This window comes from Neodiprion pinetum, chromosome 6 (genome assembly GCF_021155775.2).
Source record: "Neodiprion pinetum isolate iyNeoPine1 chromosome 6, iyNeoPine1.2, whole genome shotgun sequence".
Classification (NCBI taxonomy): Eukaryota; Metazoa; Arthropoda; class Insecta; order Hymenoptera; family Diprionidae; genus Neodiprion; species Neodiprion pinetum.
The window spans coordinates 5,108,505-5,132,946 of record NC_060237.1 but is presented as its reverse complement, the minus strand read 5'-3'; the positions used below and the strand labels follow the sequence as shown (position 1 = coordinate 5,132,946).

The 24,442-nt window shown below is 43.1% G+C and overlaps 2 protein-coding genes across 6 annotated transcripts in view; one reads left to right on the top strand and one right to left on the bottom strand.

The window, feature by feature from the left end:
* Positions 1–1,327, top strand: part of LOC124222577 (cholecystokinin receptor type A) — a 42,872-nt gene extending 41,545 nt beyond the window's left edge. For both annotated transcript variants that reach the window (XM_069136840.1, XM_069136839.1), the window contains exon 11: positions 474–1,327. The gene's annotated coding sequence lies outside the window, so the exon portion shown is untranslated. The remainder of the gene's footprint in view (positions 1–473) is intronic.
* LOC124222579 (cholecystokinin receptor-like) lies at positions 695–24,271 on the bottom strand. Of its 4 annotated transcripts, none has more exons than XM_046633759.2 (5): positions 24,226–24,271; positions 21,468–21,985; positions 6,955–7,152; positions 3,409–3,582; positions 695–2,152 (listed from the first exon to the last, which is right to left on the bottom strand). In XM_046633759.2, exons 2-5 carry the CDS (start codon positions 21,766–21,768, stop codon positions 1,632–1,634), a joined length of 1,194 nt encoding a protein of 397 aa, XP_046489715.1. In that variant the 5' UTR covers positions 21,769–21,985; positions 24,226–24,271; the 3' UTR covers positions 695–1,631. The 4 variants fall into 4 exon arrangements, with proteins under 4 accessions (XP_046489715.1, XP_046489713.1, XP_046489711.1 ...); XM_046633757.2 differs by having other exon boundaries at positions 21,468–22,165; positions 24,226–24,266; XM_046633755.2 differs by having other exon boundaries at positions 21,468–22,165; positions 24,215–24,265.
* Positions 24,272–24,442: the final 171 nt, after the last annotated feature.

The following is a 24,442-nucleotide window of genomic DNA, read 5'->3' as shown; positions in this document are numbered from 1 at the left end:
TGAAATTTTCATAAGTTGTTGACGAATAATACCGACAATAATTCAAAATACATATTTTTGTAGAGTTGAACGTTTTACGTTTAAAAAGCTCTTCCACATAAAATTCATAAATGAAAGCGCCCATATGTTAATTAAGATTCAAACTTTAATTTACATAAAATTGTTAGTGTCATGAAATATAATACATAGTATTTTCCATCACTGTCGGTGTATTCGTCCAACAACCTACACAATTTCAAAGAGCAAAAAAAGTATTTTCCATGTTATTTCCTACTTTGATCACAAAGCGGATTATCTTAGAGTCGACACGGAGAAATTAAATGATCGGGAAATTTTTTTCTATCAATTTGAAAGCGTTCAAGCCCTTGGGAGCACGAAGATTCGAAAACAAGCCTATTAAGGACCACCCTAATGTATACGTACAATAAATTATAATCGAACGATAATTATGCATATCGTAATAATAACTTCAGGTGACTCGGAGCGGATTCCTGCATGACGAATTTTTCATCGCCAAGTGTCAAACGGACTTGTCGAATCCATGATCGTTTGATAATGCAACTCCGATATCAGACAATTATTATAGAATACAGATTGAAAAATCTTTCTCATCTACGAAGGCAGCTGATCAATACACAAAATTGATGATAATATTGTATAAAATTGCAAATAATTATCTATAGTGGACGATCGATGTATTATATAATTCAGATATCCAGTACTATGTATATGGCTGTATTGTTATACAATTAATTATGTACATATCGCATAGGTTTTACCAAATTGTACGCCATTATCAATAATATTTCTATACGCACAATTGTTACACGTGCTTATTATCGACGTATCTGCGTATATTTACGTATATACATATATACAGCATATGTATATGATATTAATAACGATAACTTTTTACCGACGAGGCGAGATCAATTGTTATTTTTATTACATTATAATTTGAAGAAAAAGCCTGTGACGGTTTGTAACATTCGGGTATCATACGCACACCGCATTCCGTAAAGAGTATGAAAAAAAAAGAACATATCGTTTCGTTACACGTTAATTTATTGTAGCACTAAACAAGTGACGATTGATTATTTAATGCGGCGAGTGGACGATCGATTCGGTCTAATTGTATTCACACGTTAAACAAATACGTACAGACGTGTTAAGATAATTTTTAAGTGAAACGAAGGAAGCGTAACGATCGATCTTCGACTTGCGGCATCGCTTAATTTACAGCTTGCGACGTAATATATTATGAAATAAATAATCGATGTTAAACGCGAAGCCGTTTGTAATTTTCACGAGCCAAGCGGACTGTATTGAAATTACATTGTACAAAAGATAATTCGTATATAGTCGAATTGTTATTCATTCGTCCCGCGTATCAGACGCGTACCCCTCGATCGGTTAGCCGGCCGATTTTTAACAATCGGCGGCTGACTCAAATTCCACCTCTCGCGTGCCTCTCGGCGTTGTGAAACAACGAGTGATTTTCCACCGTCCCATTCGGGAATTTTCGAGCGATTAATTATGCATCGTCTTGCGTTTAGCGCGATACGCGGGACAAATTGATCGCCGATTCCCGGTCATCCAGGTAGAATAAAATCGACAAAATCCTCCGCGATCTACGGAGGCTCTCTGTACCGGCCTTCGGCTCGTTTTCGACAGCCGCAAGCCCGGCTGCAGCAGCCGGTGAAAAGTCCGGAAAAACTCTTGCGGAATCCGCTGCTCATGAAGCAGTAGGTTATCGGGTTGCAGCATGAGCTGCAGAACGCCAAGAGGTGGAAGTAGCTTATCCAGGTCGGGTTCAGGCCGTCGTAAAGGGCGTCGGGGCTGAAGAGAGCGACGGTGTTTATCACGTAGAGCGGCGTCCAGAACAGGAAGAACTCGAGGACCACGACGCAGAGCATCTCGACTATCCGTCGCTTCCGTTTCCGCTTCAGCATCGCCGAACGGCCCCGAGTCGAACGCTGCGACGCCTCGCCCTGATCGTCCCACGGCTTCATTCCGCCCACCGACGACTTCGCGACGAGACGCAAACTCCGTCGGGACGACGGCGTCCTGTCCAAGGTCCTCAAGGAACAACGCGTCAACGTATCGCCCCGCGATCCCAGGTAAACCTCCGAAACCACCGAGCCGTTTGCCGCTGAAATCACCGTTTCGAAGGAAATCGCCGGTTAGTTACTTGAATCGAAAAAAGCTTTTTCTTGAAGCCATTGCAACGAATTGATCTCGGTGCAACGACAAGACGATCACGAGGTTCAGATAGACTGATTAAATTCTCGTAGATCAAACGGACCGACGGCGATGTTGCAATAAAATGCCAGAAAATTTATTCTACACAACTGCAATGACACCGAACAGTTATTCAAGCACCACGTTTTCTTGTGAGTCGAACAGTGTTCAAACCGTTGTTCCAACGATACTCGTTTAACGATAATTTTCCGCAGCAATTGTAACAAATGAAAATTTGTTCATCGTGTTGATCGGTTGTGATTATAATACCGAAAAATAAATTAGGGCAACGTTTGACAATTCTTCACTAATTTTCACTCACGCTTGAATCGTCGAGTCTTTATTTAGTAATTGTAAAGAAAAAACGATTAAAAATGAAACAACAGTCAAGGACTGTGTTATGTATACTTGAAATTAACGTATCTTTTTTCATTGCGAAGACATGAACAGGGTGGAGTGATATAACATAGCGAGAATCTAAAAGTCAGACGAGATAAAAATAGTTTCAATAAAACTACCATAAGCTTCATCTCGCATATTCAAATTTATAACTAAGATCAATTCCGCCAGCGAATATCTCGGGAGTAAAAACCGCTCGCCTTAGGCGGCAAACTTGTTTTACTAATCCGTTAACGTAAGAATAATAAGCGTGCAGACATTTTTGACCCTAGTCTGTCGGCGAAAAGATTTTCGCGTAAAACCGTGCCGCAAATTATGCACAAAGATACGATTAAACTTTGGCCAGATAATTAAGCCACAAAGAGTAAATTAATTAATCACGAAACGACGAACGAAGCTCTCGACAATTCCGCATACGTAATAATATTTTCGTAATACATTACGAGGTTGAACTCGACCGCTAATTTTCCGGCTTACAAAATTATTCCCAAAGTGAATTACGAATTTCCGAGTTCAAGATCGCGGAACGAATATATATATCTAAGAACGTCGCCGCAGTATCGCGACAGATGATATACGAGTTGTAATATACCGCGGGCATTAAAATTCACCCAAAACTCGAATGAATTATTGGGGATAAATTTATGGGGGAAGAGTGGAAAAAAAAATAAATAAAAAATAATAATCCGCCCTGATTTTCATTTTTACACGCTGCTCCGCGGAGGAAAAGGAAGCGAGGTAATATATTGTCAGTATCTGTTCGCAAACCTGAATGCCTGACCACCGTCGGGTCAACGCTGCTCTGAAGAGTGATGGTGATGAGGGTGTAAGTCGTGACCAGGATGATGAGCGGAAAAATTAGCAAGACGGCATCGAGGATCAGGTTGTAGGCCTTTTCGTATTCCCCGTGACCGGGCCAGTTCTCCCTGCATTTTTGGTGCCCTGGGAACAAGAAACGGGAGAAAGAAGCGGTGATCAGTGCCTGCGGAAAACCGATTCAAGAACGGGTATATTCGTTGCGTTTATTTTCACAAGAAATTCTCAATTTTTCTCCCGCCGTAGTAAAAAATGATCAACGAATCATAACGGGGCGGGTTTCAAATTAGCCGGGGGATGAAATCTCGTCGTTCAATCTCGACAGTTTGACGAACGCGACTTTAAAAGAAGCCCGGAGAAAAGTACGGGCTGCTGTCTGATTTATACCTACTAGCAGCGTTTAACGCAAGTTTCTAGCAACTTTTTTTTAGTGGACAATTTTTTTCACCCCGCGAAGAATTATAGTCGGTGTTACGAGGCAGACGAGATAACCCCGATTTGGGTGATCCTTTCTTTCTTTGGTATAATACGAGCCAGCGGGTCGGACCTGAAATGGCAAAATGCCACCAGCAGAAGGCGCTGATTGTCGCAGAAAGCCAGCGGGGTGCTGGCGATAACGGGATACACGCGGTCATTCCTTTCTGTTCACCGCAACCCCTCGTCCATTCTGTTCGAGCTCTTAAATCGTGACGGAGGTCGAGTGACAGAGTCGCGTCATAGCAATTCCGAGCATCTTTTCCGACCGCGTCGAGAAGCGGGACAGAAGAGAGAGAGAGAGAGCAAAGAAAAAAGAAAAAAATCAGAAGTGCAAGGAGGAAAAAAAAAGAGGAAGAAAGAAGAAATACAATGAGAAAAGGAAACAGCTCGGGGGTGAAGATTGCGAGGTGTAATATAAGAGAGGGATCAAATCTGGGCCGATATTCATCCGACGCTTCTTTCCCCCTTCCTACTTCCCCCCGTCGCTATTACAGGTACCTACTCTTCTTCCCGCAGAGATGAAACGACGTTCCAGACTTATAACCTTGATGGGAATGGAAAAAATCATCGCTAACCGCGTGATACGCGAGAGGGTGATCGAACCGATGAAACCACGGGGGAATGAAAATCCCGGGAATTTTTTGAAGGGTTGCCGGACACCCGATCCGATCACCGTTAATATTTCAGTCAATTTTTGAGGCTGAGGTGGAACGACGTGACATGACACATGCCGCAAGATACGTCGGTGATTTATACACGCGGATTTCCAGCCTAGGTAAAAAACGCCGTTCGCTCGAAAACCGAGAGTTACAAACGAGACTTTTATTTTTTCTTTCTTTCTTTTTTTTTTTTTTTCATTATCTCCGTAGAGTAGTAGGAGAAAAAAAATTAAACCTTTTCCGCGCCGTTATTACACCGAGACTGAAAATTGATGTTTCTTAATTATCTGATAAGATTTCTCGATAAGTTCTGAAACAAGAGAAACTCGTCTCGGCGTTCGCTTAATTTCACCGAAAAATTGATCACTCCGAGTCATTCTACAGAGCAAAGTTTCGACGCTATAATATAAACACTATCTGAAAATACCGACCAGCTTGCTTGGAAAAAATTTGAGTGCTCGATCGATTACAGCTGCAGGTTTTTTTTATCGACGAATTACCTTGAATTCTGTGTCAGCATCAGCGCATCGACGCTAAGAGCAAGATTGCGTGTACATATATAATATATATATATATATATTATATATAAAAAATAAATAAAATAGAAGCACAGTGAAAATCTGATGAGAAAACAATTTCCCAACGTCAAAAGGATAGAAGGCACTCCGTCAAGCCGTCAAAGGTTTTTCGAGGCGAGCTTTTATCGCCATTTTGTCAGGACTCGGGCAGCGGCCGGATGGGATCGGTCTGCGAAATACAATGGTAGGCCAAAGTCCTTTGTCCGTCACGCGAACGATCGGCGAGCTAAATCAACCGAAGTGAAAGCATAATTTCCTCCTCACCGATGCGCAAAAGCAGCTTGCACGGTGATGGAACACCGCTGACTTTTCGTGTGTATAAATTTCGTCGTAAAACGTGTCGCAAAAACAAGGTGAAGGAGGGAAACGGAGGTGAAGAAATACAGAAGGTATACGTTTCAAGAGAAAGTGGTCCCCGGCCGGATACGCCGCCGAGCTTCCGGCAAGTCTGACACCTTCTAACTCTGACGTATGATACTCTCAACCCGGCACAGTTCCTGCCGGAGCTTTTTCCCACTCTACCGAAACCCTCCGCAAACCCCCGGCATTTTTCGCATCTTCAAACGTACGCGAAACGCGTGTTCGCATTAGAAGCGTGTAACGGGTAACATCCGTTAATTCATTTGCGAAATTAGCTAGCGCGGATCACGTGTCGGACATGTTCCTCGCCGGTCTCCGCACGCATTTGAGACCACTATACGTATCCCACTTTCCAAGTCGTTTAATTAGGGCTTAATTACGCCCCTCGACGCCTGTTATAATCAGTCGTTTAATTAATTTGATACCTAGATCATTACTCGGCGACCCTTTAACCTTTTGACCGTTAAGTCGAGCGAGCTCTTTTGTCTCGTGCTTCGTCGCATAGAATCTGATATTCGCGTGCTGTGATAGTTAATTGTATAAGGTGTTTTTGTATTGATTGTAACAATCGCAAGGCATTCATCGATCGATTATTCGCCGGGGAGTTTAGATTGTCTCGAAGAATTAGCTCGTTCGCGATTTTATTTACCCTATACTCGGTTAATTGAACAGAAAAAGATTAGCTAGTGGAAGAAAGTCGGTGCAAGAAAGCCGAAGAAGAATGAGACGGTTAATCAAGAAGGAAACGAGCGAAGTGATGATCATTTATTGCGCTCGCGCAGAGCCGCGCAGCTTTCGTTGGATGGATAGAAGGGACGCTGAAGGCTCGCGGATAATTGGCAGAGTTGAAAATAGGAGTCTCTAATGGATTAGAGGCAAGGGGCCGCTCGAACGAGTCTTGTGATGGGAATGAAACGCCGCCGGAGTCGGCTGCGACAGTTTCATGAATTATAGACCCGGGGTGCGGGTGTAAGGGTAGGTGCGCGACGGGTGAAAAACAATAACTTTTGATTCTCGCTTACGAAAGTACCGCGGAGTTGCCGCGCTGTCATCGTATTAAGATTTCGAGTTTCTGGTGCAGGCCTCGCTCACGGGACTTATTCCGCACCCTTATCCCGGAAAAGTTTTCCCCTTCAGCCGAGAGAAATCCTGCAGCACTCACTCAACCGGCTTACGCCATTCACTTTCTCCCTTTCTCCATCTACGATTCCCGCCATATGTCGCGCCCTACTTTCCAAGGTAACTTCCCCGGGAATTCGAGATAACATCGAACCGAACCGAACCGCGCGATATGATTTCACTCGACCGCAATGCACGGATACAGCCCTAAACCCCGGGAGAAACCCCGAGGAATGTGACTCGAATAAACAATCCGGCCGTGATCAATCGGCCGGGCGAGGGTGAAACGAAAAACAGCTACTCACCGTTGCTGGTAGGTTTGAGCTCGCTGAGTACGGCTATCGGCGACATGAGAATAAGGCTTCCGGTCCAGATGACGGCGATGAGACGATAGGAGTGGGACAAGGTCTGCCACCGACGTGATCTCAGTGGATGACATATGGCGTAGTAACGCTCGACGGAAATGGCGACGAGGGTCCAGGCGGAGACGGACACCGTGCAGGCTGAAACACATCGCGGATATATGAGACGTGAGAGGATATGCTGATTTCGTAGGGGACGAGAGGAGGGGAGAAAGGAAGAAGAATAATATCGCGGAGAGTGGCCGCGGCCGAGGGATGACGGGTGCATTGCATACTTATACCTGTGCGGGGCGATAAAAGCTCGCCGGAGGAATAAAATTTGCCGGAGCTTGCGCTGCAGCCCCTTCGAAAACCGCATATAGAGGTGTGTATTAGTCGCGGGTAGGTTTCACTCGACTGCATATGGCGTCGGAAGTGCCGCGGAAATCCGGGGCTAACCGAGTAACGAAGTATACGAGGTAACTCCCTTGTCAAAGGTCAGGCACGTGTTCCAACTCGCGATTAGGAAACTTTGCTTTCTCCGCCGGAGTATTTTCCCACCTCTTTGTTTCTCTCTCTCTCCCTCCCTGACGAGACTCGGAATCCGATAATCCAAACCCGCGGAAAGGAAAGTGCAGATAATTTTCACTGCACCGAGTCTCGGGGGGTTTAATGGACGAAAAAGGAGACGCACTCTTCGGGCTTTTATCCCTGTAGTTTGTATCGACCGGTTTATTCCCCTACGTTTCTCCATTTCTATCGTATCGCTCTTTAGGAGTTATAAACTCTACGAAAATTTATTCAAAAACTTGTCGCGTATTAGTCTCGTGATGTGTATAGTAATACCTGCCCACGTACCTGTAATACAGATGGCAAAGAAAAGTTTGGGACTCTTTCGTTTCTTCGGATAAAAAAATTAATAGTCTACTATTTTTTCTTGTCATTAGGTTTGCCTCTGTCGACGGCTGATGAGAAATTTTTTTTTTTTTCGTCCCGCTCGTTTTTTGCACGATTATTTATACGTATACGCGAAGGTGTATGTATTATCTTCACGGGACCACAATGGGCTCTTGATAAGAGCTGCCAGAACTTTTCTCGATATTTACACGCGAATGCGTAAGCCATAAAATGCGAGGCAGAAAAACCGACGACTGAAAATTAACTAAGGAATACACAGGTAAATGAATTACGTCCTGATGGATTCCATTTTTTTTTTCTACATCTGTTTGTCCTTATTTTTCTTTCTCTCTCACTTGGCTTCATCAAAAAAAGTCTTGCTCGGGTTAGCTTCGTCTATGGTCTAATTGTTTCCCGAAATTGAGACGCTCTATCAGAAACGTTGATTGCTTATATCGAAATTCTTGACACGTTTTTATCCACCGAAGAATGGGACAATATGCCAAGGAATGAGATGGGACGAAAACGAGAAAACTTTCAAAGTAAAGGCGAGAAAGAGGTTATTACGATTTTTATACGTCGTTCGATCAACGTGCAATTTGACGAGTATCTGGTACTTTAGAAAAATTTTCTCTGACCTTTCGTAATTGGGGTCACGTTTCACGCGCTTGATCATCTGTGGCTTTTTTACTCTTTTGATAACGAGAATGCGTCATGTGTCAGTCGAGACAAAAACCGTCTTCGTACGATTATGCCCAACGCATGCAGCTAGAGTTGTTTGCATAAAAAAAGAAAAAAAAAAAAAAAACAGCAAGAAAAAATAAAATAAAATAAAAAAATGGCACAGAGAAACATTCGGAAAATTCATTATTTAACACCGAAGGACAGATTTTCTGTCATATGGAGAAAAATACGACGGGGGTTTTTTCAGAATTTCTCCATTACACGTAAGCTCGTCGTCACGCGTTTTTTGCCCAGAGATGAATAATTGCAGGCTGCAATCGTATGGAGCGAAAAAAAAAAGTACAAGGTCTTCGAAGGGCAGCCGTGCATCGCAATCACAAAATTCGCACAAGAAATTTTCATAGCTCGGCAGTGTATGCAGGTATGTAAATGTGTTACAATATTCTAAAGATCGATAAAACGATTAAGAATAGCAAATCGGTTGAAATTTCTATTATGAACAATTCCTCCCGGTGCGGTAAGAATATATTATCACGTGATCAATCGAGTGTCTTGAAACGAGTAGAAAAAGGAGATTTAAAAAAAAAAAAAAAAACAAACACACAAAGAATATGATAAAATTGTTTTCATTTCCATTCCCCGGTCGTTTCTTCTTTCAATTTAATTTGGCGTCACACCGATCCTTAGACGGGGGGTAGAAACAAAATTCCTCCGTTTCTCAACCGCGATAGATCAATGTCCGTATATTTACGGCCTTGGTATTTTTCGCGGCTGGTTTCTTCGGTTATTCGGGGTCCGGGTTTGTTCGCGATCTGTCGATGCATTATGCTCGGTTCGACTGGTAGTTTTGCCCCATTCGATCCACGTGCCCGAACGTATTTCGCACCGGGTCACGTTTACGCGATCGGCAAATCATTCTCCCTGAAAAGTCTCACGAGATCCTGGTATGAGAAGCTGCCGAATCGCTGCCAAAGCTTGGAAAATTTACGATATGAAACCTTGCGCCACGTGTGTCTGAGCCATACATGCCTGTAACATTGCCACATAATCGTATGCATGAACACCGCGTATTATTATACGTAGAGTATGAGACGTTGCATGTATTTTTATGGAAAATTCTCTGGCGTTGGAGCGTATTCTGCCTTGATTTTTTTTTTTTTTTTTTACAGACGCGTCGGCCGTTGGATTGAAAATTTGAATGGAAACGAGAAACCAATTAATTATGTGAATATAGTTTCTTTCTTGGTTCTTTCTTTCTCGCTTTTCCTCTAATTGATCTTGTTTAAGTGAAACAGCTAGGACGAGTCTTCAAAAGGGTTCAACATTCACTTTGAATTTTCACCAAGAAAAGGCAGCAGGTGCCTTTTCCCGCGACGCGACGTGAGAATTCAACGCTGCGAAGTTGGAAGCTCCTGGTAACGCGATAGGAAAATTATTCAAATATATGAATTGGATGGAATCTTAAGAAAATTAGGAGGGGCAGAGAGAAAAAGATACTGTGCGTGTGTGTTATCGTGTGTCACCTTCAGACGTGAGAGGAAAATGGGGCGAGGATATATACATATTCTTGCACTTTGAAAAAAGAGAGAGAGAGCTTCTCTCAGAGAAGAAATATCACGCCATAAGTAGCTACGCATAGATAAGGGAGACACGATTGGATTTGATCAGACGTAAAGCGCGGAGGTTTCGAATTTATAGGAGAAGATCGGACAAAAAAAAAATATTGAAAAGTAACATTGCCTTGGTCGATGTTACGTACAATCCGTGTATATACATACGTATACGAAGCCAGCCCATTTTTTGGAGATCAGATCTCACAATCAGCAGACTCGAATTATGAAAATTACGGGTGAGAATTAGAGAGCAGACGCGATCGACGAAATTAAATTCTTATACCCTGGCACCGAACGGTGTGAAATTCGAAGGATCAATTGCTGTTTGATCGCGAATTTACGATCGCATCAGACTTTATGCAGGTACGTATAAAATCTTTTCTCACTTGGCGTGCACGAACGGATTATTATTTCAAAAGCCCTTCTCGCGTTATACGCATTCTCGCAAATATGCACGGAGGGAAAAATGGTTTGGAGAAAAAACGGGGGGAAAAAAAAAATAAACAAACAAATACCTAAGCAAATATTGATATTGCTTGTACACGTTTACGTATAATATGTATATGCATAATAAAGCTGCAGGCGTATAAAAAATATGTAGTGCAAATATACAAGGGGTGGCAATCTGGTTGGCAGCCTGTGTAATGTTGTCGTTTTATTATTAAAATTCTACAGTGACATTTGAAAGCTCGGCTTTCCAATAGCATAGAAGCTCGATCAAACGATTTGTATTTTATCACCTCCGCGATTGCTGACCAAAGGAAAACAGATCGAACGAAGTTTATTCGGTGAATTTTCATTTCACTCGGAGGTTTTAAGAAAATTCTTCCAACGTACAACGATAAATAAAACCGGAAGCAACTTCGCTCCCGTTGCCTTTCTAATTACCCCGCATTCGTCTTATTGCGTAACATTGCAGTTCCAAAATTTGGTAGATTTAATTCTTCCCATCAAGATCCTACGGACACGGGTCACGTTGCTCGGTTAAATTCATTACCGGCACGGTTCTCACGACGGTAATTTGAGGGTAGAAAAACGGGGCGCGTCGCGTCGGCTTCTGCAGTTCCAGCCGTATCGAAACGCGAGCTTGCAATCCGCCTCGCCAAGCCGTTTGAAATTCCCTCAAGGAAGGGAGATGAAACGACGGTAGAATTTGCCTGGGGTTGGAATTTAATAAAATAATATATTAATTTAGTTTCGCAAACTTTGAGTCGGGCAACACTCAGCTCAAATTGCGAGGCGAAAACTGAGGTAAGGATCAGCCGTTGCACGGGTTAGTCTGAAAACGGTAACTCATCGTCTGGCTTTGCATCCAGCAGCGACGGTTATTTAATGGGGTGAAAATCGGCGAATACCTCACGCTTGGGTATAATCGAGAATCAGCCGCCCCTGCAGTCGGTGGAATCGTAAAGCGGAAAGACGGGCCCCCGACGTGTGAGTAAGGCTTAAAGAATCGGTGCCTCGTGAATTTTTTATCGTCGTCAACGGGGTTGACATATTTCTCCCCCCCCCCCCCCCCCCAGCCCCCTGAAATCTTCCCGAATTTTGGCTCGATATTACACGGTGTCCTATGTATGGGTGCGAGATTGGCGGCAGGTGGCGAAGAGCCGTTGCAGAGTCTCGAGACGCGAGACGCTTTCGAGGGAAGTTTATACGCCCCGTTCGAAACTTGGAGTTGTATTATATTGAAGTTGCATTAGCGTTGGCATTAGCTTGAGCGATGCGGGAGGACAAAGTTGCCGGGGTGTATAAAAAAAAAAAAAGAAAAGAAAAACAAAAAATTACCTAATTAGGAAGTTCGCAACACTGTATTTATACGTGTACGTTAACGGGCGAGTTGTACTTGCAATTTTTACCTTCCTAGAGCTTTAATATTAATGCGAGGGGACGTCGATTCCTTAATTCCCTCTCGCGGTGGAAGAGAAGCGGGAGGGAAGAAAAAAAAAAAAAAAAAAAAACAACCGAGAGAGCTCTGAAAAATAACACGACCGAAGAATTATCCCCGCAGGTCAGGGACGTATAAATATATAATGTATACTGCGTAGCTTTGGGCTCGCTCCGCGAGTACCAAGGAAATGACGTTCCCTTGTCACCGGAAGTTGACAAGCCTTGGAAATGCCGATGGTAAGTGGTTACGGAATAACGAACAAAAATGAGGATAAAACACGCCTTGCTACTTTTTCCGAGAGTTAACTCGGTCGCTGTGGTGAAAATAATGTAAAGAACACGAGAAAATTGAATAGAAAATAGACTTCCGGCTGCTTCCGGCGCTGATCCCGCATTTTTAAACAGTCAGCACGATTCTGCCTGAAGCGTATCGGGATAAATCCATTTATGTAATACATTGTGCAAGAAAAATATCCTCTCATAGATTATTTACATTTGCAAGATACTGATGTGAGGATATAAATGGGAAATAAATTATCTCGATCAGAATATCGACTGCAGATTGGCAGACTAAAATGGGCTGGTTTTCTTTTCGGATAATATTCAGCGGAAAGTTTCGCGTCGTAAAATGGAAGATTGATTTGACTTCGCGAGCAGTGTCAATGTTTTTTTTTCCATCCCTTATTTTAATATTCTTTTTATATAGACTTTGAACCGAATGGTTGCCGTTAAAATCATTTATTCTTTCACTTTAACGCTGCAGTAAAAATTCGTTAAACTACAGCCTCTGTATAATAAGGGTTCAGTTATTTTCTACGCTTTCGGCGCGATTGAAGAGGTGGGTTTTTTTTTTTTTTTAGATTAATAGGGTACTTCGACGTTCAACAGTCCGTATCTTTAACGCGTTAGAATTTACTTTGATATTTCCTTCCTTTATCTCGTTTTCTTTTCGTCTCAACAGAATCCTCGGTACACGGATATTAAACTTTATTTTCCGAGATTCGTATCCAAGGTAATTGAAAGACGAAACAAGCAACGCTCCAATTTCCCGATAAGACGAAGAGAAAAATTTCGATACCAGGCTCAAACGAAATTTATTGCAATCCTTTTCTTATTTTCTTCCCCTCCCGTTCTCATTTCGGAAGGAAACGAAATCTTATTGTCCCACGGAAAAGGGTCGCAACGAGTGTCGACGAATGGTAGAACTAATTGCTTGTTTCCTGGCGGAAGGATTTCACCTGAAAGCTTCGATAAATTCCCGATCCTTGATCGATTTTCCCAAAAGCAAAAGCTCGGAGGCGGGGCTCGATGAATATTCACCCAAAGTCACCAACTCTGCGCAAAGTTCGCGTACGTGCCGGCGTCCGCAGGTTTCTTCGACATGGCAGGCAAGTTTTCGGTGCAGAAAACTACAATACGGCGAAGCCTTTAACGGCGGCCCGCCGTGGACGAAAGTGAATAGAAACGAGCGAGCAACTTCTCAATTACGGGTGCAATTAGTCAGGCCGAAGAAAGTCGGTATATACGCGAGCTCTAGCGTGCAAATGGCAGCACGATTTCCACGGCACAAAGCTGAGCAGGGAGAGAGGGAGGGAGAGAGAGAGATAGATAGATAGGAGCTTTTGGATTACGCAGAGAACTTCGCCGAAAGCTTCAAAACTTGGTCGGAATAATTACGAGGCATTCTTACCACGTCAGACGCGGCTTATAGAGCGCGAGAGATTAACTTCCTACCGAGCGTATAGCGCCGACTTCACGGGTTGGTATGTACCCACATACCTTGTACCACTCTGTTATCTCCGCGTTAGGTAAGCGCCTAGACATACCGAGCACTAAACGCGGCCCTTAATTGCAACGCGGATCAATCTCCCGGGGAAAATAGATTCGCGGGGTTGACGTCGCGTACGAGTTTTCTACCCACCCTGAGCACAATCGGATGTTTCTCATTTTCAGTCATTTATTTATTTATTTATTTATTTATATTATTTTTTTTCCCCTCTCCATTTTCATGCAATATTTATCATCGAGTCGTTCGAAAATACCGAGCTCGAAAACGCGCGTCCTTCAACTTATACCCGCCGAAGGAAAGAACGACGAGTCTGGGAATTTTTCCACAGCCCGAAGTCCTAACGATCGCTAAATTAGTTCGTTCTTGCGTGAGAGAGCTGGTATACGTGTGTGTCTTGCGATATATAACTCGAGACGTACTGCTCGAGGCTGGGAATAAGTGCCGATAGGACGCAAAAGTCGGTCTGAGGAAGTCGAGGACGAGAACTAAGGCATAACAGGTGGTCACGGGGGCATCCTGGATGTGTGTGTGTGTGTGTGTGGAAGAATGCGAGGGATGATATCTCACGGGAAATCAGGCCACTTGAACGCTGCACACGTTGCGATAAGACCACCTTGACACCGCGAAGTCAAAGTTTAGGCCCTTATATAAACGGCGCGGCGGTTATCTCGCCATTTCCAGCTAATGAGTAACCGACCCTGTCGAATCATAGAGGCGAAAAAATGGGCTTCGATTATTAGAGGTTTGCCGAGATGACCGAGTGCTATTATATATGTATATCGTATATATATATATATATATATATATATACTTATACTTGACACACATATCGCGCATATACGTATAACTCCCTGATCCGATCCGAAATACGGGTCATCATGTGGTTAAGCCGGATTTGCGACGGGGCAAACCTAGAGTCGTGCTTCGTCAGACGAATCCGGTACTCAAAGGGCGTCTGCTGTTTGCTTGCAGCCTGATCCCCCCAGGGCTAATTTGAACAGCGCAGTTTGCCTCCGGGCAACAAACTGCCGGGTAGAGAAATCCCCGGTGATAAGGTCGAGTGGAAATTGACCCCGATGAAGTCGAGAAGCTCCACGACCTCCCCTACCCCCGATTTGAGCTCTCATACTCGCGGTCCTTATATATATATAAGACCCTGGGAATTGCGGTAGGTCGCTTTCAGCCCCTCGGGTCTGAGTTAATAAACGAGAAGATTAGGCCTGAGGTCCACTGATAACTAATTGGCTGCGTCCGTAATATCGGCGAGGCCGTGTGCGAATGATAATTAGGTCTGACCATCTCGAGGTGAATACTTCGAAAATAAAGGGTCATAAGTATGTCATAGTGGAAGCAACGAAACGCGAGAAACGAAGTGCGTGATCGGCCGACTTAATCGGCTCGAGGTTGGATGAAATTTATTCAAGTAATTTTCATATCCCCCCCCCCCCCCCCGAGAATAATTGTTGTTCGAGCCGGTTTACCTAAAATGTCTTTCTTTGTATTATACAACGTACACACGTTTGTGAATTAGCACGTATAAAACAACAAAAGGGGGCTCCCCTTTAAACCGGGGTTATATATTAGCCCTTTCCTCGCGGCGAGCGTGAGTCTAATGGACTCAAACGGATTAATTTTGTTGAAATATATATTATCTTGTAGCTAAGTTTTCGGGCAAGAGTTTACGGGCTCGGTGGCTCTGAAAACAACCTTTGGGAACATTTTCAAACTTGTTTAAACAACCCTCTGTATTATACCAGTGGGACGAACAAGCAGATTTATAAAGCGTGGGCTGAGAGAGAGAGAGAGAGAGAGAGAGAGAGAAGAAAAAAAGATCCGGTGGATACGTATAAACGGATTTTACATTTTTTATCATCATTACGAGGATTCTCCGCTCGCTCTTCAAATATAACCGCGTGCTTGAATATCGCAATAATTGCGAAATCCGAGGTATCTTTGCCGGGACACACCGCGTCCGGAATGGAGTACATGATATTCGGAATTTTTGCGGAATTAGAAATTCTCGTACCGCAAACACGCCGAGGAATAAAAAAATAAACCAGAAACGAAGGTAAACCTGTTCGTGGAATTGAATTTTTTGAATCCACGCTAAATAAAACTTTGAAAAAACGAAAATAAATAAACAAATAAGTTGTGAGTTTGCGGTTTGCGATTTGAAAGAAAATTTTCTTTTCCCCCTCCTCCGGTTTCTTTTTCTTTTTCTTCTTCTTCTTCAAGAAAATCAACAATCATTTGTAATTTTGTTTATCATACGCGGTCTATGGATATGATAAAAAAAGAGGAAGGTGCCGGGGAGATGGAAAATATTTGAATAGGAATTAGCAGAACCAATTCTTTGAGCAAACATTTTACTCTCCCAGGGGTATAAATGGCTGGTTGCTGCGTTGAGCAACGCCGGCCTCTTGTGTCTGAACTCCGTGGAGGTTTTGCAAATTCCGTCAAGCACGGCGGGGCGTTTTTTCAATATCAATAAAACGGAATAAAAGGAAAGTGAAAAATAAATAAAAGATAAAAAAAAAAAAAAAAAAAAACAACACGCTCAGACTTCCGAAACCGCAAGTAGTTACGGTGCCGTCGAGGCGTCCCGAAGCTCGAATCTTCTGTTTGCAGAGTCACGCCAAGGAATGATTCTAGCGCGTTTGTTTTATTCAATAGCTCGGGGGCCCCTTAGTTACGCCGTGGCATCGGCTTTATCCCCCGTGTCCCGTTGGATACCAAACCGAACTATGTGCGCCCTGAATTATCCCCTCATACCTAAGCTAGTTGGCTTCGAGCCTGCGGTGAACGCTTTCAAGGTTAAATAAAAGGCCGGTATTTTGAAAATTAAACGCGGTGATGGAGGAAAAATAACAGAGAATAACAGACGAAAATTGATACGAAGGTGACGTATTTAATTCGATGGAATAATGAGTCGCGGACGAATTTCGACTCTCGAGCTGCATGGCTTTCGCTAATTCACGAAGCTTTCTTCGACGACGGCAATATTGCAATGATTTTCAGCGTTTCCTTCGTACCTTCGGGAATTGATCTCGAGGGGATTTCGGGACAAGGACACCGATCGATTAATTCACTCTCCGCACCGTCGATTAATTATTTCATCCCTCTCCGATTTCTCACCGTCTACGTTTTACTTGCTTTCTTTCGCCGATGGCTTTCACCTTCGCAACTGTCAAACGTGTTGCTTGTGCACTTGTATAAGTTCGATGAGCCCTTAATCTGCGGTGTTATAAAGGGATGTGTAATCAAGGAGAGAGAGAGAGAGAGAGAAAGAGAGAGAGAAAAGAGTGTACGCTGAGGGCAGACGGTGTTTCGACAAGCTGTCTATGGCGCAGAATCGATGGTCGCGTTCTTTTTTTCGGCTTTAGATCGGCTCGAGCCTGAGATTTAGCTGTCTTCTCTCGTTAAGCGGACTCACGCGAGGCCTTAACCCCGGTTATGTGGAGGTCAGACGGGGCGTGGCGCCGGAGGTTCGAGTGGCTTAGAAGGCCTGAAATCCAAGGTGTCGCTTTTATTATCACACGTAGCTGTTGGGCATTATTTCGAAAACCAGATTCAATTCCGTCGTCTTTTACCCCGGGTGTCGAAAGCTCGCGTGAAAGCTCGACAACATCCCTACCGCCGACGCGATAATCCCATCGTCCCTGTGACGCTTTGGAAAAAAATTCATAAAAAAAATTTAATTCACTTCCAATTTTCGGACAAAAATTTATCGCTCGGCTCTTCGAGAGGGACGGATGGAGAAAAAAAAAAAGCCTACCGAATTACAGATAACTGGCAAAATCTAAGGCAGTCTGAAAGCTCACCCTGATAAGACCGCCCAACAACTTACTATGCATCGAAAATGGTCTGGGCCAAACAAGAACCGAAGACGGATGGGTGGGCATTGGGAAATTTTTATCTTCTTATGCTGGGGTCAGTTTTTGCGAAAAAAAAGACTACCTCCCAAGATCTGATGATAAAATCAGGGTTCAGCCTATCGCGTCAGAACGGGCATTTTTTCTGACGTACTTTCTCCCTAAGTATTTGTACCCTAAAATTTGAATTTATTTGGAAACAGCGGGTACCATTTTTTTTTTTTTTTTTTGACTCGTAAAACTGTCTACGATTTTTAATTGTGAAAGATTTACGCGTACGATGGATTTCGCTGTAGAAAAACTGTTGAAAACTTGCTTGAAAATACGTATGATGCTAATAGTTATTATACGTGCGTAAGATTTACACTCTAGAATAAACAGTCAAGCAACTGTTCTCAACAGAATGTCGACAAACTGCAAGGAACTTAAACAACATTTACGTAATTCAAAACTTTATTCGTAAAAGTTGGTTGGTATCTTTTTTCTTCTCAACTTCGTTCCGTTGAATCGTGATCTAAGAATTCGATGTTTGCGGGAATAAAGAGATTGATTACAAAATTACGGAATCGATATTCATCTCGGCAATTTTCGCAGTACCTAACGAGGTGGCCGTTCCACGATGAAAACTACGTCAAAGCATCGCCGCCATCGCGATTAGTGATATAATTATGCTGACGTTACGATGGTCTATCTGTAATTTCGGTACCTCGGTATCTCTGCGGACGACGAGGTTGAGGAGGTTGAGGAGGTTGAGGAGGAGGCGGGCTCATTGTCAGACATAGTTATGAGGTCGTCTGAGGATGCCCAGGTATTTCGGTTACTAGACGAAGCCTCGAAACCTCAGCGTAAGCCTTGGAAGATCGAGAGTGGAATATTCAGACCGCGCATGCACGCCGGGGTCGTAAAGTCCATTCTGCTCTTTGAATATCAACCCTTGTACAGCGAAGGAGTGGAAGCTGCTTACGACGAAGAAGGAGAAGCCACTCGACTCTCGCGAAATATGTGCACGCACATACATAATACACGTAATGTATGGTTTTGTTTTGCGCTTACGAGCTTTTGCGCCGGCCAGCTTGTTTCTCCGATTTCGAAGCTCCCCTCCCTCTTGCCCATGATGTCTTCATTTTTTCCTCTCCTTCCCCTCAACCGCCAGGATCACGAGTAGGATATTCATTCGCTTGTTTACACACGCCTACTTCTCCTTGCGATTTTCCTACCACGTGAATACGTACAAGGTAGAGAACGGACATTTCTTCCTCAGTCTGCACATAACTACGCGCGCTATTTTAAGTGCAACTCTTACTCTCTTCTCTCCGCGAATGTAATAAAAGATATCACGAAACGTTGCTTGTCTCTCCATTACTTTCCCGTGAATACGAACATAGGTACCTACACACACACACACACATGTCCTGCCCATATGGTATACCTATAAAACGCCCTTTCAGCAGAGATTGCTAAATCGCTGGAAGAACGATCAACAGTTATGCGCGTCGTCACGAAACGCCTGCAGGTCCACATCTACCGAACAGCTCTACGAATTGTTATTCTCATTACTGTTATTATTTATACGATTATTGTTATTATCATTATTATTATTATTATTATTATATTCTCTTTCGTCATTGTTTCATACGCTACAGTTCTCCTTCGAGTTTTTATTCGAGCGGCGGTAACAATTTGCCAGAGGGTGACTTCTTTCGTCCGGTGTGTTTTCATTCTCGTTTTCATTTTCGTTTAATTTTTTTTTTTTTATTCATTTTTTCCCCTCTCTTCTTTTCCTGACACTCGTTTCATTTACCTTTTTCATGTTCCTATTATTAACCCAACTTAACCCTTTTTTTTGCTCACTCTATTAATCCCTTTCTTTTTGGCACGACGTTTAATCAGCACCGTGCTGCTACATACGTGTTGGTCTAGAAACTTGAGAAGCACTCAGCCCAAAGTGGACCCTGTTCTGGCCGTAACTTCCCCCTCCGCTTATTTTCCGCCCGACCGTCTCATCAACGTGACTCTCTTCTTGTCCGCCCCTCTTTAAAAAAAATTTCGAACTCTTTTTTCACTCTCTAGAAATTGTCTAGAAATCCTCCTTCTGATTCTCTTTGGAGACACCGGCGCGATGTACTATTTTTTTTCGAATATGAGAATCGATCGGCTTTTATCGAAAATATGTGATTCAATCAATATCGTTGAACTGCACCTACATTATCGTCTAGTTAGGAAGGATTCGGACCAATTTCTCAGGGGAATGGAAAGACCCAATTTGTGAAAATTACGCGTAATGTTAGCGAATCTGTATATTTTCTTATTCCTCCAAATCGTCGGGCAAAATGTTCTTCGGTCTGATAAGAGAGCGGAATTCGTGATCAATCGGTATAATAATCCCGAGAGTGAAAAAGGCTCGGGCAGCTTGATTTATCCCCCCCCCGATTCGTGATCATCTCCAATCTAGTTTGCTTATACACACGCAAGCGCAACGCTGAGATATCGCGTTTCGATACCGGACACACCGAATTCCAGATCATGTAGAGTACCTGGCTGAAGTAAAAGAAGTATGCGAATAAATCGTGAGCGATATCGAACAGGTAGCGTAAGGCTGAAACAGGGCAAGGCTGAAAATAACATCGTCGATATGAGAAAATCCCCGGTAAAGTCGTTGCGAGAAAAATATACTATAGAATGAGAAAGGAGAAGTCGAGAAATTGAAAAAAAAAAAACGGGAAAATAGAGCGCTCGTTTTCTAGTCGGGTCGGCAAAAAGTACAGCTCCTGTCAGTCTCATGCCTAGATAGACACAATCCAAAGGGTGGAAGAAAGGTCGCGGCCGTCGCGTCCTTTCGAAACTTTTCAATATCATTTCCATCCCGTTCTCTCTCGTGGGAATATACATACGTATACATACCCAAACGTATCCTCGTCTACATACAGGCCTTTTTCCCAGCCCTTTTTTGATCCTTATTCTTACAGCTGTAGCCGCGCTTCAAACTCGAAAGAATTTCAATTCGCGAGATTAATTCGAAGAGCGCGTTTCTTACGTACATGCTGATTGATGCGGTAAGAGTTGAGAAAAATTTCTCGCGACACTTCAGTTTTAACGATACCCGTTCGTAAGTCATCCTCGTATTGTTTAATGATATATCGTATTTCGTATCAATAATATTTTTATATACATAACATGTACATAACATATAAAAGTATTAGGGAATATTAATATTTCGTTGAGAAGATGTTTACCGCCACGCGATTATACGTCGCATATTATTTTCCTCGAGACTGCGACTAAATCCCAAGAGTAAGAGATAACATAAATCCCCCCCGCCCCCCCCGAAATGCCAGGAGAGCGAATAAATTTGACGAAGGTACGGATATAAAAATGAGTAAAAAGGAACGTGATGACAAAATCCACCCTCTGTGTAATACAATATCTCGAATTTGAGGGGTGGATTTACCGCCGGAAAGGCGATATAAGGAGTCGCGGTTGTTTGACGGATGGATCTCGCCTCGTTCTTTACGACCGTTTAGTCAGAAACAGAGAGATTTTCGCCCGGTTGAATAACGCCGTTATCACACGAGGCCGCGTGACGTTACGCGTACAACGTATGCAAATAGAAGGGCGTGTATCGTTGCGATACATCAGTTACGCGTACGAGCGAACACGAACGACGCTTGCGAGTTTAATGCGCATGCAACTTACGGAAGAGGGATAAAACGAATATTAAAAACGTGTCCGACTCACCCTGGAGGTAGGGTACCAGCTTGCACATCACCTCGCCGAAGACAAAGTCCCTCAGGATGGCGCCGACGAGGGTGAACGGCATGCAGAGAACACCGAGCATTATGTCCGAGGCAGCGAGGTTCAGGAGGAAGACGTTCGTCACCGTCCGCATTCGCTGGTGCTGTACGAGGGTCAGGATCACAAGGATGTTCCCGATTACTCCGGCGAGGAATATCAGGGAGTAAAGCGGTATCTGGACGTAGACCATGTCCCACCGGGCGTTGGCGATTCTCGTCGAAAAGCTCGAATCCGATTTCTCCATTCTCGTGCATGTGTTCTTCTTTATTCCCGACTATATTGTCACCACTTTGCACAACCGAAGCAGTCGTTGCTTCATCACTTCGTCGTTTTGTCAGGTTCGAGTTTACTTTTGTACGCACCTCGTTTCACTTTTTTCGAGAAAAATATCGGCCGGCGTTACAGTTTCGAATCTTTGACTTAGCGAGAAAAACCTTGGTTCAATCGATGTTCATTTTTCACTGTGAGGTATTAGTAGTGAAATATCGTTAATCGTCATTTCATGATTATTTATTCAATGAAAAGCGTGAAATCTGTGTTTTAGCTTCACCGAGTCTCGGTCGAAATCATTCTCGGCTTAGTTACGTTGAATTACAGAAATTTATTCAAACGAGGTGAATATTTTGTGGGTCAGAGGAAGACTGGACAAAAACAAAACAAATTTAAACAAATCGTCAAATAATATGACTGATGATTTGTTTATGAATCTTCAGATTCGTACGATGATTAACGGGGGTGACACGTTATTTGATTACAGGCATGACGTCAAGGTTGTTAAATGATGATTACATTGGGGCCGGCGAATCGATGCACCTTTGAAATTTATGTTGATCCTGGAGATTGATGAAAGGATATAAAGGAGAAGCTAGTCCCTACACTCAAGATGCTTCAAGGACCTTCAATAATTCTCGTAATTAGTATCTGCGCAATGGAGGTGCGTTGGTTCATTCATTCGTTCGTTCATTCATTCGACAAGTAATAGGGATAATCCAAATTCGGATCAAATTTTCACCTCGAGTTTCATAAAAGCTCCAAGGAGAGAGATTAAATTCTCTTCCTTGCGAGGGTGCTGTACGAGTGATAAAAAATCTTGAGTGAGAATAAAAACGAAGGAGGAAGAGGAGAAAAAAAAAAACAAAAAAAAAAAAAAACACACGGAGATAAAGAAAAAACACGTAATTGAATTTTCGCGCCTTCTGCTCCCCTTTATAAATTTTTATAACCAGCAGCCCTTTCCTCAGTCAAAAGAACGGTCTCGTCACCTCATCACGTGGCAGACAGCGTAAGTGCGAAATTACGTCTTCGCGGATATCGCGATATAAATTTAAGTATACGCGACAAAAATTTCAGCCTCTATTGCAGGCGATTTTAAATTGCGCGACAGGATCGTCGAATCGTTTATTTTATTGTCGTCACCCTTAATCCCTTTTGTCACAAGGGTAGAGAATCCTCAATTATTAATCAGCTTATCTGACTTTGATAAAGCTGTGCCGGTATTTGGACAAACAAACTCGTGTAATAACCGTCATTTCGGTGAATGGATAATGACTCGACGTGAATCGTGGATTATATTGTACACAGGTACGCGGGACGTTTGATGCCAGTCGAGTTAGCAGAACTCGTGCGATAATTATACACCCGACTTTAGATGAGAATGCGTGTGTTTGTATGAATGGAGTGCGTTGCAGTGTGTATGTATACACGCTCAAATATAAACACTTGTACAATTATTCTTGGAGAACAAACCAGACGGCGGGAGTTAAGAGCAAAGTTGCCAAAAAGAAAATAAACATTGTCAACGGAATCAGAACAGCAATATGAAATTTTCAAGTTTTCTTCGGGACGCGGTGATGATAAATTAATTGGCTGGATTGTATGAAAAAATAGGAAATTGTTTAATGTATCTGCAGATTCTGAAACCTTGGTATTTTTATTTTATTGCAATCTAATATCGAAATATGATCCTCCGATATTTGAACAAGAAGACAAGCTTCCCGGTGAAATTATTCACAAAATTTTATTAAATCATAGTGTGTTTCTACCAGCTGTTACAAGGATTAGGTACCGCTGACGTTTACAGAACTCTTGCTCCAGTGTGTATTACTATCAATATTTTAGACGGCTTGGTTCGTTGGGTTAATTAAAATGAATCGGACAATCAGCCGGTGCCTCCATTATACTCGCATTACCAACAACACAATCTACGATAATGTCGGTAAATAATCACAACCAGGACGTGTTCGTGAAATCGTAAAGCAATTAAGATGCGCGCGTATCGCGAATCGAGTTTAAAATACACGCTTTCGAAAGCTTTAAACTCGTTTACTCGCCAGGCGAAAGGATATAAAAAGAAAAAGGCGAAAAAAAACAAATCAACAAATTTCCTCAAATCATCGTCATTATTCTTTCGTTTAAATTCACCGTGTCAAAAATTCGCTAGTGTGAAACAAAAGAACAAAAAAAAAAAAAAAAAAAATCCCCGCGCCCCTGATCGCCGTGGGGTAAAAAAACAATCAATACGACCGCGCGTTAAGCCTTGGAATATAATTATCCGATCCGATTTGAATATCGAGAGAGAAAAAAAAAAAAAATCCTACGAAGTGGAAAAAAGCACCGCGTGCGTCGATGAACGCCGAGACGTACGTTTTATCACATCGTGCGTGTATTTACAGTAGGAAGTGGGTAATTACGACTTGATTACGTGTATCAAGATGAAGCCACAGCCACGTGCGTCCCGGAGAGCCGGTGGCTGACGACTGGGATCGAGTCAGGGATGATTGTGTGGGTCTGTCGGTTGCGTGAGCCGCGTGCGTCTCGGGGTTGATCCGTGGCTCCGCTCGCGTCGCACCACGAACTAGGCTTTTCCACTTGCGTATAGCGGTGTACGAGTCCTACACACCTACACATACGGAAAAAAC

Excerpts from the sequence above, each read along its gene's own strand:
- LOC124222579 (XM_046633759.2), bottom strand. The coding sequence starts at position 21,768 with ATGGAGAAATCGGATTCGAGCTTTTCGACGAGAATCGCCAACGCCCGG. Across the intron at positions 7,153-21,467 it reads GCTGGTACCCTACCTCCAGG|CCTGCACGGTGTCCGTCTCC; the intron begins GTGAGTCGGACA and ends GATGTGTTTCAG. Across the intron at positions 3,583-6,954 it reads GCTCAAACCTACCAGCAACG|GGCACCAAAAATGCAGGGAG; the intron begins GTGAGTAGCTGT and ends TCTTGTTCCCAG.